Source organism: Entelurus aequoreus, linkage group LG21 (genome assembly GCF_033978785.1).
Source record: "Entelurus aequoreus isolate RoL-2023_Sb linkage group LG21, RoL_Eaeq_v1.1, whole genome shotgun sequence".
Classification (NCBI taxonomy): domain Eukaryota; kingdom Metazoa; phylum Chordata; class Actinopteri; order Syngnathiformes; family Syngnathidae; genus Entelurus; species Entelurus aequoreus.
The window spans coordinates 10374006-10388007 of NC_084751.1; the positions used below are offsets into that span (position 1 = coordinate 10374006).

General features: G+C 44.8%; 2 protein-coding genes across 14 annotated transcripts in view; one reads left to right on the forward strand and one right to left on the reverse strand.

Annotated features, from left to right (window-relative positions):
• The window catches only part of myo5b (myosin VB), a 30682-nt gene extending 23337 nt beyond the window's left edge, over positions 1-7345 (forward strand). Inside the window, exons 21-40 of one of the 2 annotated variants that reach the window (XM_062030880.1) lie at positions 1392-1631; positions 1701-1937; positions 2131-2224; positions 3418-3548; positions 3646-3765; positions 3826-3960; positions 4035-4100; positions 4178-4402; positions 4479-4567; positions 4638-4763; positions 4971-5169; positions 5256-5349; positions 5414-5545; positions 5653-5804; positions 5872-5958; positions 6034-6184; positions 6255-6549; positions 6615-6789; positions 6870-6950; positions 7029-7345. In XM_062030880.1, the coding sequence (XP_061886864.1) occupies positions 1392-1631; positions 1701-1937; positions 2131-2224; positions 3418-3548; positions 3646-3765; positions 3826-3960; positions 4035-4100; positions 4178-4402; positions 4479-4567; positions 4638-4763; positions 4971-5169; positions 5256-5349; positions 5414-5545; positions 5653-5804; positions 5872-5958; positions 6034-6184; positions 6255-6549; positions 6615-6789; positions 6870-6950; positions 7029-7181 (2982 nt within the window). In that variant the 3' untranslated portion in view covers positions 7182-7345. The remainder of the gene's footprint in view (positions 1-1391; positions 1632-1700; positions 1938-2130; positions 2225-3417; positions 3549-3645; positions 3766-3825; positions 3961-4034; positions 4101-4177; positions 4403-4478; positions 4568-4637; positions 4764-4970; positions 5170-5255; positions 5350-5413; positions 5546-5652; positions 5805-5871; positions 5959-6033; positions 6185-6254; positions 6550-6614; positions 6790-6869; positions 6951-7028) is intronic. The other variant, XM_062030881.1, reaches the window with a different exon arrangement.
• capslb (calcyphosine-like b) overlaps positions 1-12399 on the reverse strand; it is a 39056-nt gene extending 26657 nt beyond the window's left edge. The window contains exons 1-6 of one of the 12 annotated variants that reach the window (XR_009823616.1): positions 11860-12051; positions 9058-9126; positions 8877-8949; positions 8496-8632; positions 8222-8399; positions 7947-8156 (exon numbers count right to left, since the gene is read on the reverse strand). Coding sequence is in view for 1 of the 12 variants with exons in the window: in XM_062030882.1 (XP_061886866.1) it covers positions 7633-7734; positions 7947-8156; positions 8222-8399; positions 8496-8632; positions 12125-12169 (672 nt within the window). In the remaining 11 variants the exon portion in view is untranslated. Of the gene's footprint in view, positions 1-7514; positions 7735-7946; positions 8157-8221; positions 8400-8495; positions 8633-8876; positions 8950-9057; positions 9258-11859; positions 12054-12124 lie in introns of those variants that run through there. The other 11 variants (XR_009823614.1, XR_009823613.1, XR_009823612.1 and 8 more) reach the window with 11 other exon arrangements.
• Positions 12400-14002: the final 1603 nt, after the last annotated feature.

Below are 14002 nucleotides of genomic sequence, written 5' to 3' on the forward strand. Positions count from 1 at the left end.
ACTTACAAGATGCCACAGCAATCTTGCACAGATGGGGTAAAGCGGTACAGTAAGTACAATACATACACGCACTTAATGGAATTTAAGGCTAAGCCTGAATGTATCAACATCATATGCAGCATTGCAGCACATTTTGATATCAGTGGCCAGTGGAAACTATCCAGAGTTAAAAAAAAAAGACTATTCCGAGATACAAAATAGGTGGCCAGTAGCCACATTAACACAAGTGGCCGCTAGAAACAAGGTTTATTACAATATTTTTCTCTTCGGGGGAAATTTGTGATGCTGCCACAGACAGGTTTACCTGTATTTGGTCAACCACACTTCCTTCTACACACACGATGGACTTATTCATGCATCAGTAAGTAACATATTTTATGGATGTTAGCGAGTGCCATGTGATCGTCGTTATTCATGTGTTTTCAAACCATTTCTTCCTAACCTATATAATATGAGTTTAGTTTATGCAGTTGATCTGTTCCAAGCCATATATATTGCTGTCATCTATAATTCTGCATCTGCAGTTGTTTTAAGGGTGCGGAGTTTACATTTTTTAGCAAGATACGGCTACTTCCCTGTTGTCCAGCAATGTTTAGGCATGGGAAATTTCCAGGAAGACGCGTGTTTTTAAACATAAATTTTGCAGTCAAAATATTACTTACCGGTAAGCGTTTTTTTATGAAATACCAATAAAAATATGATGTATTTTGGTTATTATCTGAATCTTAACAAGCCTCAAAAGTGTTAGGATACATATGAACTAAGAGCAAGTGAGGTTGTGAGCTAAACGTACTGTAATAGGACGAACATGGCCAATATAATATGTTCATTACAGTATTTAACCTTCTGCCTAAAGAAGTCGGTCCGACGGCAAAATATATATATATATATATATATATATATATATATATATATATATATATATATATATATATATATATATATATATATATATATATATATATATATATATATATATATATATAGGTCAGGAAAAAACACAGAGGCTATTTCATCCCTACAAGCCTGTTTCACAGGTTGCCCTGCTCATCAGGGGATTATTTTATTTAAAATCCCCTGACGGCAGGGCAACCTGCGAAATAGGCTTGTAGGGATGAAATAGCCTCTGTGTTTTTTCCTGACTTAACGTGTATATATATATATATCTATATACTTTAAATATGTACATACTTTAAATATGTATGTGTATATACTTTAAATATGTATATGTTGGGTTAAGTTGTCAGTTGATGAGACAAAGCCAGCTTCATGGAGTTTTGTGGACACACAATGAACGCTTGTGTCTCTGCCGGGAGGACGAGGAGAACATGGGAAGCCAAACGTTGTCAATTTTCCTAGGAATGTGACATCCTGTGCTTTTCCCTCCGCAGTTGATGCTGCACTACAAGGCCACGATCATCCAGAGAAACGTGCGCGGCTGGTTGCAGAGGACCAAGTACAGACGGATGCGCCACGCCGCCATCGTGCTCCAGTGCGCCGTCAGGCGTGCTCGTGCACAACGCCTCTACAAGAAGCTCAAGAAAGAAGCAGGCTCGGGCGAGCGTCTGAAGAAGCTGGACGCGGGCATGGAGAATAAGATTGTGCAGCTGCAGAGGAAGATAGACGACAAGGTACTTCTATCACGACTCTGATTACTGTTGACCCACAGTCCATCATGACCGCCGCCCGTTCTGTCGTAGGGTAAAGAGTACCGTGCTCAGAACGAACAGTTGCTGCAGACCAACACCAACCTGGGCTCAGAGTTGAGCCGCCTCCAGAAGCAGCTGCAGCAGATCAACAGCAGTCAGAGCGACACCACTGAGCTGAGCGCGCTGCAAGCAGAGCTGGAGAGGCTACGAGCGGAGCTTGCCGAGGCACAGGAACAGAAGAGCAAGATTGTGGAGGATCACCGCGTCGAGAAACTGGATCTGACCGAGGTGAACTCGCTTTTTGGGACATAGGGCAGCCAAACGCCATACTTACCATTTCCTAACAAGTTGACGAATGTATTTGATCGGTGTCAAGATGTCCTCCATTTTGTTATGTTCCACAATCCAAATATCTGTCGTTGTTGCTGCTGCTCGGTGGTCCTTGCTGTTGATGCTTGGTTCGTGTGTGTTTTGACGTCAGAGGCTGGCTGAGCTCGTGGAGGAAAACTCACTGCTGAAGAGCGAAAAAGAAGAACTGAACCTAAAGATTCGACAACAGTCAAGCCGCGCTGCAGGTGAGCAAATCACGTGAGACCCCACCCTGCAAGTTAGCACCTTTATTGTCTCAAAATTACTTAAGATTTTTATTTGTCATGTTTATGAATTGCTGGGTGTTTGGAGATCAAATACTCTCTTCCCTCATCAAAGACAAGTCACTCATAACCTTCTTTGTTTTACATTCTGTCCCTAGGGTAGAAACTCTTAACAATTTTCTATTGTAGATTTCTATGTGCTGTAAAAGTGTACTTCCTGTTAGCCCTCGATTAAGCCAGTAAAACCGTACTTCCTGTCAGCTGTCACTTGAGCCAATATAAGTTTACTTCCTGTTAGCCGTCACTTCAATCAGTTAAATTTTACTTCCTGTTAGCTCTCACCTGAGCTAGTTAAATTGTACTCTCTGTTAGCCGTTACTTGAGCTAGTAAAAGTGTACTTTCTGTTAGCCGTCACTTGTGCCAGAAAAAACTTAGTTCTTGTTAGCCTTCACTTAAACTAGTAAAACTGTACTTACAGTTTAGTCGTCACTTGAACCCGGTAAATTGCACTTCATGTTAGCCGCCACTTGAGCCAGTAAAACTGTACTTCCTGTTAGCCGTCACTTGAGCTTGTAAAACCGCATTTACTGTTAGCCGTCACTTGAGCCAATAAAAGTGTACTTTCTGTTAGCCGTCACTTGAGCCAATAAAAGTGTACTTTCTGTTAGCCATCACTTGAGCCAGTAAATTGTACTTTCTGTTAGCCGTCACTTGAGCCAGTAAATTGTACTTCCTGTTAGCTGTCACTTGAGCTTGTACAACTCCATTTACTGTTAGCCGTCACTTGAGCCAGTAAGTTGTACTTCCTGTTAGCCGTCACTTGAGCCAGGTAAAATGTACTTCTTGTTAGCTGTCACTTGAGCCAGTAAAACCGCACTTACTGTTAGTCGTCACTGGAGCCAGTAAGACTACTTCCTGTTAGCTGTGATTTCATCCAGTAAATCCTTACTTTGTTAGCTGTCACTTGAGCCAGTAAAACCCTACTTCCCGTTCGCTGTCACTTGACCGAGTAAAACCCTACTTCCTGTTCGCTGTCACTTGAGCCAGTAAAAATTTACTTCCTGTTAGCCGTCACTTGCGCCAGTTAAAGTGTACTTCCTGTTCGCCGTCACCTGAGCAAGTTAAATTTGACTTTTTCTGAGCTGTCATTTGAGCCACTGTGTGCACTTTTCAGAGGATGTAGGAAATGCGTTGTTGCGGGCCGAGATGGATGCGGAGAGGCGTCGATACCAGAATCTCCTCAAAGAATATTCCAGAATGGAGCAGAGATACGAAAACTTGAAGGAAGAAGTCTCTTTGACCAAGGTTAGAATGTTTTCAAACATGCAGCCATGATGGCAGTAAAATCTGCAGTTCAAAGTGTCACCTTATGAGGGTTCATTGATCTTTTCACACGGTCCAGTTCCAGCCGGGTCATCACAGGAGCTTGTCCAACCAGAGCAGCCAAGGGTCTGACTCCAACTACACGTCCATCTCTACATCGGAGGTGGGCGACAGCGAGGACGCCATCCAGCTGGTGGACGTGAGTGACACGTTAGTCCAAAAGGCAGGTCCGTCAGTGCTGATGTGTGTTGTCTTGTAGGAAATGGGTGTAGACAAGGCGGCAATGGACATCAGTGTGTTCATCAAGCTGCAGAAGCGAGTTCGAGAGCTGGAACATGAGAGGAAGCAACTGCAAGCCAATGTGGACAAGATGGAAGAGCTCGCCAGACAGCAGGTCGTGTTGTGGATCAGCCATTGTTAGCAATGTTAGCTTTTGTCTGTTGTCTAACGTCCAAATGCTGGTCATAGGGATCAGTGGTCAAGAGCTCCAGTGTCGAGCAGCAAGCGGCAGATATGGCATACAACAACCTCAAGGTACGTCTGAGTGCAAGATGGCCGAAATGAACATGTGACTGGCGTAGAGGTGAACTGGTGGTGCTTGTGAACCACAGCGACAAGAGCTGGAGTCAGAGAACAAGAAGCTGAAAAATGATCTGAACGAGTTGCACCGCAGTGTCGCCGATCGAGACTCGTCCGACGAGCTTCAGAGCAGCTACAACCTGCTGCTGAGTCAGTTCCGAGCCGCCAACGAGGAACTAGACGCACGCAAGGAGGAAGTTCTCATTCTTAGGACCCAGATCGTCACTGCCGTAGAGCAGCAGGAGAAAAAACAGCTGGTCAGACTTTTGTATCCAAAACAAAAAGTCTTCCTTGATGGTAGCGTGATGACCGCCGTGGTCTTTTTCTCGGCAGGAGGGTGACAACTTGGCGGAGGATAGCAGCTTGCCAGCGGACAAAGACGAGGCGCTCCGAGCCTATCAGGGCCTGCGCGAGTCCAAAAAGTAAGTTCCTGTCCTGTAAGTTTTGCCTGCCCTGTCACGCTTGCTAACACTTCAGCTTTGTTCTTGACAGCGCTCCTAGCAACCTGCTCACTTCCTCTTTCTCTGACTGCGTTTCCTGTTCCCAGCCTAAATGGCGTTCTCTGAATGAAGACGGAGAACTGCTTCTTGCTTACCAGGGTCTCAAAGAAGTGGCCAGGTTGTTTTTTTACTCCTTCTCCTCCTCATCGTTGCTCCTCTTTCTTCTCCCTCTTCTTTCTTCTTCTTCGCCTCCGCTGGCTACGCACCAAACAGTATTGTGGTTCTCACTGTGGAGAAGTCGCATCAGGCCGCTGTCGGTCGTCATGGAGACCAGACGTCATCATTTGAAAAATGTGGTCTCTGAAGCTCTTCTGCGTCCTGCCAGGCTGCTGGAGGCACAGCTACAGTCGCAGAATCGCCAGCATGGCGACGAGCTGGAGGCACTGCACACGCAGATTGAGCTGCTAAAGGACGACATCGAGAAGAAGCAGGAGAAGCTGAACTACACCACGTCGTTGTCGCCAGAGGCCTTGCTGGAGTACAGCGTGCAGCTGGAGATCACCCGACTCACCGACGACAACCTGGTGAGCAGCAGGCCGCCATTTCAGGCCATGTCAGGGTCTTTTGTGTGACATGTCACATGACGAGGCTGGTGTGGTCCTGCCCACAGGACCTGAAGGAGCTCGTAGAGAAGCTGGAGAAAAACGAGCGTAAGCTGAAGAAGCAGCTGAGGATCTACATGAAGAAAGTCCAGGAGCTGGAAGGTAACAACTTACTCAGGTAATCACTGTAGTCCTTTTGCCGTCTTCATGATGTCCGTCTCTTCAGTTTCTCGCAGCAGTCGCGCTAAAGCGGACTTGGGCCGCCAGGTTACGCTGCAGCGCAAAGAGAAGGACTTCGAGGGCATGTTTGAGTACTGCAAGGAGGACGAGGCCCTGCTCATCAAGCTGCTGATCACAGGTGAGTGCCGACGCCCCAGGACCTCATTGGACCACGCTTCATTTGCTAGATGCCAAAGGAAAAGGCAATCAAGCCCCGCCCCCTCTCGGCTTTTGCACCCTTTCCAGACATGAGACCGGATGACGTGTCAGGAACGGTCCCGTGCCTGCCGGCATATGTCCTCTTCATGTGCGTCCGCCACGCCGACTACATCAACGACGACAACAAAGTGGAAGCTCTGCTCACCGCCAGCATCAACGCCATTAAGCGCGTTCTCAAGGTGAGTGCTGCACGTGTCATGTGGCGGCGTCAGCACACTTCTGACCATCAAGCAATATCGCCCACAGAGGAACGACGACTTCGACACCACCTCCTTCTGGCTCGCCAACACCAGCCGCCTCCTGCACTGCCTCAAGCAGTACAGCGGCGACGAGGTGAGCATCAGCAGCTATCTTGTGCCGACAGGGCGGGAAGCTTAGTGTTTTTTCTATGGCCGTATGTGTGTTCAGGCGTTTATGGTCCACAACACGGCCAAACAGAATGAACATTCTCTGAAGAACTTTGACCTGGCCGAGTACCGCCAGGTGCTGAGCGACCTGTCCATCCAAATCTACCAACAGCTAATCCGCGTGGCCGAGTCCGTCATCCAGCCAATGATCGGTTAGCAAGTGGAAGCGTTAAGCCTTACGATGTCACATACTAGCTACAGCTAATATGTAACTGTTTTCAGTCTCCGCCATGTTGGAGAGCGAGAGCATCCCCAGCCTGGCGGGCGTTAAGCCCATGGGCTACCGAAACCGCTCATCTAGTATGGACACTGATGGCGACGGACCCAGCAGCTACACACTTCAGGCGCTGATCCGGCAGCTGGGCCAGTTCCACACTATCATGCGCGACCACGGGCTGGACCCCGAAATTGCGGGCCAGGTGGTCCGTCAGCTCTTCCACTGCATCAATGCCGTCACGCTAAACAACCTGCTGCTCCGCAAGGACGTGTGCTCTTGGAGCACAGGCATGCAGCTCAGGTACCGGCCACTTTCTGTGTTTATGTGTCTCAACGCATCACTTTCTGTACGCTGCCTGTGTGCAGATACAACACCAGCCAAATGGAGGAGTGGCTCCGAGCTAACAACCTGTACCAGAGCCAAGCCGCCGCCACACTGCAACCCATCATCCAGGCAGCCCAGCTGCTGCAGGTCAAGAAGAAGACGTCGCAGGACGCCGACGCCATCTGCTCGCTCTGCACCAGTCTCAACTCCCAACAGGTATTTCCGCCTACCCACCCGCCCACACTTGACAGGCGGCGTTGGAAAACCCGCTCATGTTGTCTCGTCTGTGCCCACAGATCGTGAAGATCCTCAACCTGTACACACCCCTCAACGAGTTTGAGGAGCGCGTAACCGTGTCTTTCATTAGGAACATCCAGGTCAGACATCATACTTGTGCTGCTAGCGTGTTGTTTGCTAGCGGTAACCACGCTCTTCGCTTTGCTCCGTTTGTCCAGAGCTGCCTTCAGGAGCGCAATGACCCGCCGCAGCTTCTGCTGGACACCAAGCAGACATTCCCGGTCCTCCTACCATACGCGCCTTCCGCCCTCAGCCTAGAGACGCTGCACATTCCCAACTCACTTGGTCTCGACTTCCTCATCCGGGTCTGACCTCTGAGCTTTTTAGCGACACCCCAGAAAAAGGGCTTGATTGATTTTGGTCACATGACTTTACAAATAAAAATATTTATACAGAAAGGGATTGATGCTAACTATCCTGTTCAGGTTCTTTCAGGATCAATTCCTCAAGATCCCATTTGAAATCAAATGTGATCCTGATCTAGCCGTCACGGACAGAAGCTTCTAGAAGGGTGAGCGAAACCTGTTCTACGTCAAGTATTTGAAGAAATGTGATTTGGATGAACAAAAAAAAACAACTATGCGAGCGAGCAGTGCTGCCATTTTGCATGGATGCTAATGTGCTAGTCTGTGACTTAGCAGTTAGCATAGCAGTAGGCACTAGTAATCCAGACTCCAACATGGCCGACGTAGCTTTCTGTTAATAGGCAGAAAATGAGTGGAGGCAAAATGACATCATGGTGTTTAATAAGTTGACGTTCGCTCAAAGCTTCCAGGCCTTCCTCATCATCAGAATGAAGAAAACGTCGCTATCGATGGAGGCGCTGACACCACAGTAATAGTTGATGAACTCCTCCTGCGTCACCTGCGCAGCACAACAAATCTGTTTTGAACAAAACTTTGCTCGGTGTGGTTTCTTTCGTTATTCTTCAACATATAAAAACCGAGGAGACGCAGCCTGAGAAATCTTCACCTACAAAGATGAGGGAGGCGCTTTGGCATTCACGGAAAACAACATTCCAGCTAATTAGCTTAGCACTTGGGACGTCTTACGGACCATGTCCTGGGAATTCTTACCTTGCCGTCTTTGTCGTAGGGAGAATCAAAGTTATCCAGGAATGTCTTGAAGACCTGGTCCTCTGTCCATTCCCCGTTCTGGTACTTAGGGTGGTACTTGGCGTGGTAAACCCCCCTCAGATCTTCGATGGTGATCACGCCGTCGCCGGTCTTGTCCAATTTGCGGAAGGCCTGCATGACCACCTCCTTGCGGGACTTCGACATGGCGGGCTGTGTAACACATGACCTTGTGTCAGAAACACACCACTAGCGCACGCATGTTGACCTTTGTTTACCCTTAGCGTGACCAGGAACTCGTCAAAGTCGATGGCCCCGCTGCCGTCACGGTCGAAATGCTGGAAGAGAGCAGCAGCTTCCTGTTTGTCCATCAGGATGCCGTAGTCGTTGACTCCCTTCAGGAACTCCTTCAAGTCCAGCGTACGGTTTTGGTTGTCGTCCATGATCCTGAAGACTCTGCGGGACAAACTCAGCTCAACTTTTGAGTTGACAGTGATGCTGAGCAAGGCCAACATGGCTCGAATGTTCAAAAGGGGTCCTGGGGAGACCCACCTGCCGAGACCTTTGATCCCAGCCGAACCCCTGGCCAGACACTGGAGGCGGAGTCTTTCCACTGGGTCAGAACACACCGACAGTTGACGCTTGGCGTTCAGCGCCATATCTCGGTCATGTCTCGAAGTCCCCGCCATCTGTGACGTCATGACATAGCAAACATATTCATCCCCGCCCCTTGCTCCTCACACAACAAGGAATTGTTTCCAACAGAACACATCAAAACCTTCTTTCATCCGAGGACAGCTAATTGAACCAGAACCTGACAACTCGGCTGCATTTTTTCCACACCAAGTTGTGGAATGTTCATATGTAGGACACATTACTGGCCCCGCCCCCACATGTAGGTTTTTGTAGCCTCGCTAGTTGAATTATTCCTACCTTACATAATCACTGGTCTGCTCTATAGCAGACTCCATCACTGTCTCCTTCTCTTCTTGTCTGTTCTTCTCCACTAAGTCATATGGTCAAACAAGCATACATTACACATTTTGCTAATGCATTTTTTCATTATAAACAATATTTAGAAATTACTGTTACTACACTTCCATAGTAGACCAACCTGTCGCTTTCTCCTGTCTGTCCTCATTCTTTCTCTTCTTGTCTCTTTCCATCCTCACATCTGAATGACCTGGACAAATGATCAGACAACAGTAACCTGTCGTTTTGACTCGTTGTAGCTTCAGCTAACCTCAACATTTACAAACCTCCCCCTTGATTCGCTGACATAACTTAATGCTGTCTGGAGCAGAGGTGTCCAAACTTTTTCCAGCAAAGCAGAGAAATGGAAGATGATTTTAATACATTTTCTACATTGAAAATACTAAAACCAATAGGTCATTTCATTTATGCTAAACTATATGAACAAAAGAGCCAGATCTTAGCTTAGGAGGAAACTGAGTGTTAAATCCAACCCAGTGCCCCCACCATGAAGAAGAAATCCTTTTGTCCCCTCCCCCACTTCGCCACCACTATAAATATGTAAATTGTCCATAAAATTGTTACAAATACACCTAATATCATTGTATTTGTACTAACATTCATCATCATCATTTCTTTTTATTCCTTTCATGAAAATGCATATATACAAGCCACGTACATTTGACTTTCATTGATTTTTGTTTCTTATACATTTCCATGATCAGAAAGGAAGAGATGGAAGAATACTATTCTTATATTTATCTGCCCCCTTTTTAACACCAATGATTTTAGATGACTTTATAACTGTTCCCTCCACCAACACCAGAATTCCAACATACTTTTTAATTTTCGTTTAAGCATTTTCACAAAGACACGTCCAATCAAAATCAAAAATCAGTTTGATATAATTCCAGTTGTCTCTTTTTGTAACTCTTTTTAAACTCAAAGATATTCTTGCAACTTTTTAAGTCTTTCTTTAGAGAATCCCATGCTTTAAAAGAACATTAACCTTTAACATTAAAGGAATAAGTAATATATATAGAAGTAATATAGATCAACTTGCGACAAAGAATAACAGTTTTTTTAGACTGTAACAGAAACGTTTTAAAGTGCATACATTTACCTAAAATAAAAATAAAATAATATTCCTTATTTAAACCATAACAATTTTTTGACCGACTTGAACCATTTGATACTGAAAAATTAAAATAAACTTAATTTTTTTTTTTTAAAACAAATTTATCAGCAACATTAACTCAGTAGCACAATATATACAACTTTGACCTATAAGACAATTTGTGCTGATTTGTTTCTTTCGTCATTTAAACAAACGACCAAGTCAAGATGAATGACTTCAATGAGCATATTTTTAGGTGCACAGCTTTTTCGAAGCGATGTTTCAAGCATGACATCTTTGAGAGGAACTATTCTAACCTAACCCCCTTGAGATGTTTAGTTTTGTTTTATTTACCAATATTAGTATTATACCACCAACTAAAATATTTTCCCAAACATTTTCTACCACTTGTCCTTCTCTCTCTAAAATCTTTTTGAAGGCTTTCAAAAAAACGTCCTATATCCTGCAAGAAATGTGTACACAAGTTCATCATGACTCAGTAGCACAATATATACAACTTTAACCTATAAAACAATTTGTGCTGATTTTTTCCTTTTGTCATTTAAAAAAACGACCAAGTCAAGATGAAGGACTTCAATGAGCATGTTTTTAGGTGCACAGCTTTTTCGAAGCGAGGTTTCAAGCGTGACATATTTGAGAAGAACTATTCTAACTAGGGATGTCCGATAATGGCTTTTTGCCGATATCCGATATTGTCCAACTCTTTAATTACAGATGCCGATATCAACCGATATATGCAGTCATGGAATTAACACATTATTATGCCTAATTTGGACAACCAGGTATGGTGAAGATAAGGTACTTTTTAAAAAAAATTATAAAATAAGATAAATAAATTAAAAACATTTTCTTGAATAAAAAAGAAAGTAAAACAATATAAAAACAGTTACATAGAAACTAGTAATTAATGAAAATGAGTAAAATGAACTGTTAAAGGTTAGTACTATTAGTGGACCAGCAGCACGCACAATCATGTGTGCTTACGGACTGTATCCCTTGCAGACTGTATTGATATATATTGATATATAATGTAGGAACCATAATATTAATAACAGAAAGAAACAACCTTTTGTGTGAATGAGTGTAAATGGGGGAGGGAGGTTTTTTGGGTTGGTGCACTAATTGTAAGTGTATCTTGTGTTTTTATGTTGATTTAATAAAAACTAAAAACGATACCGATAATTAAAAAAAGCTGATACCGATATTTTCCGATATTACATTTTAACGCATTTATCGGCCGATAATTCTAACCTAACCCATCCATCCATTTTCTACCGCTTGTCCCTTTTGGGGTGGCGGGGGTGCTGGAGCCTAACCTAACCCCCTTGAGATATTTAATTAGTATTGTTTACCAATATTAGTATTATTCCACCAACTAAAATATTTTCCCAAACATTTTCTACCACTTGTCCTTCTCGGGGGGTGCATGCTGGAGCCTTAAAATCTTTTTGAAGGCTTTCAAAAAACGTCTTATATCCTGCAAGAAAAGTGTACACATGTTCATCATGACAGACACACCATTAATGGAAGACCATGAACAGTAAGGACACACAACGTCGGCCATTTTGGTTTTTAGGTTCCATTTTTTAAATGTATAATATTCTAGTCCAGGGCGTGTTTATTTGGTCTCTAGAATGTGTCGCAAATATAATAACCGAGCTGCAAGGCTTAAATGGCCCCTGAGCCGCACTTTGAACACCCTGGATACGAGGTATGTTATACTAATAAAACCACACCTAACGCCAGTCATGCTAGTCATAGTTTTAGCTAACCTCAATATGTTTGCAGCCTCTTCTTGATACTTACTGCCGTCAACCACGTTAAAACCCTCTTTTTCCATCTTCTTCGCACTCTTCCCTTTTTTTGTTTTGTGACACCCCATACGTTTATTTTCCATTTCTCCGTGAACTTTGGCTTTCTGTGGACGTCAAGACGATTGATGAGTAAAACACTTGCTGTCCAAAAGGGCGCGAGACTGAGTGCGCACGCGCACTGGGACGCGAGGAGGGCAAAGTACTTTTTTTTTTTTTTAAATTAAGATTATTAATCGAATTACATATTTTACACTCACACAAACATTTATACAGAAAATGCCGACTGGAGATTTCCGTCCCATCGTGTGCTGCGGCGTACCCACTTTCTCCGACACTTTCTCTTGTAAGTTTGCGCCTCGCGTGACGTGGTTCAGGACCCGGTCCCCGGGTGTCAGTGGACCCACCTGACCAGCACCAGCACCAGCACCGAAGTTCACGGTTGAAATCAGCGACGACGACCGAATGCCCGCAGAGAGGACCTCCCACAAGCTGCCCACCGTTGCCGTGGAAACCGGCGTGTCAGCCCTCCTGATTGGCTGTTACGCGTCTCGATCTTGTGAGTGCTTCGGGGCCCGAGCACCCACGGACAATGCCGAGCACCCAACGAGGGATTGACGGCAACTTCCAATCTTTAAAATCATTTTTGAAAAATCAATTTTGATGTTGGCAGCACGGTGGCAGAGAGGTTAGTGCATCTGCCTCACAATACGAAGGTCCTGGGTAGTCCTGGGTTCAATCCCGGGCTCTGGATCTTTCTGTGTGGAGTTTGCATGTTCTCCCCGTGACTGCGTGGGTTCCCTCCGGGTACTCCGGCTTCCTCCCACCTCCAAAGACATGCACCTGGGGATAGGTTGATTGGCAACACTAAATGGTCCCTAGTGTGTGAATGTTGTCTGTCTATCTGTGTTGGCCCTGCGATGAGGTGGCGACTTGTCCAGGGTGTACCCCGCCTTCCGCCCGATTGTAGCTGAGATAGGCTCCAGCGCCCCCTGAGACCCCAAAGGGAATAAGCGGTAGAAAATGGATGGATGGATGGATGAATTTTGATGTTAATTTTGTGGCGAGTTTGGTCCGTTTTACACAAAAAAAGTCACAAATGATATACCGTGTTTCCTTGAATTAGTGCACCGGCGGTAATTAATTTAAAACCTCTTCTCACTCCGGCGCTTACCAAAGGCATGCGGTAAATTTAGGCATGCGCTTATAAATTTGAGTGTGATGTAAGGATAATCATGACATCGCTTAATGCCGCAATAAAATTTAAAGCACAATGAATCATCCCGGGAGTTCTTTTTGTTTGGGTCTGAAAAGGCAATTATAACGTGACACTCTTTATTTTTACAAGGGGTCATTCAACAATTACGTACGCATTTTTCTCCAGGATTTTGACCCCAACCCCTGTACGCAAAATTTACTATACAAATGATGGTACTTAATTGTGCGCATTTCCACCCCAGGATTTTTACCCCCAACCCCACCCCCTTTGCATACCGGTACGTAATTGTTGAATGGCTCCCAAGTGCCTGCGTTATAACACAGCGGTACAATGTATACCAGTATAATCAATTGTGATATATTATGCTGGATGTTGCACACAGGACTCGGGACATATGTTATGTAGATCTATGCATATATTTATGTTACGTGACTTACCCGGCGGTAATTCTAGGTATGCGCTAATTATTTTGCAAAACGAGTTTGACCCTGCGGTAAATCGAGGCATGCGCATACCATATACCCGGCGGCAATTCAAGGAAATACGGTAGTCTATAATTAACAGAGCCTAACCAAGATTTCAATGTGCCCAATACAATAACGAACTAATAATGCAATCATCTTGACTTTGAACATACTGCACACGACCAAATGACCTGCATACTTAGTCAACAGCCATACATGTCACACTAAGGGTGGCAGTATAAACAACGCCAACACTGTCATTAACATGTGCCATATAGTGAGACCACACTCAGCAACACTGTCATAAACATGTGCCATATAGTGAGACCACACTCAACAACACTGTCATAAACATGTGCCATATAGGGAAACCACACTAAACAACACTGTCATAAATATGTGCCATATAGTGAGACAACACTAAACAACACTGTCATAAATATGTGTCATATAGT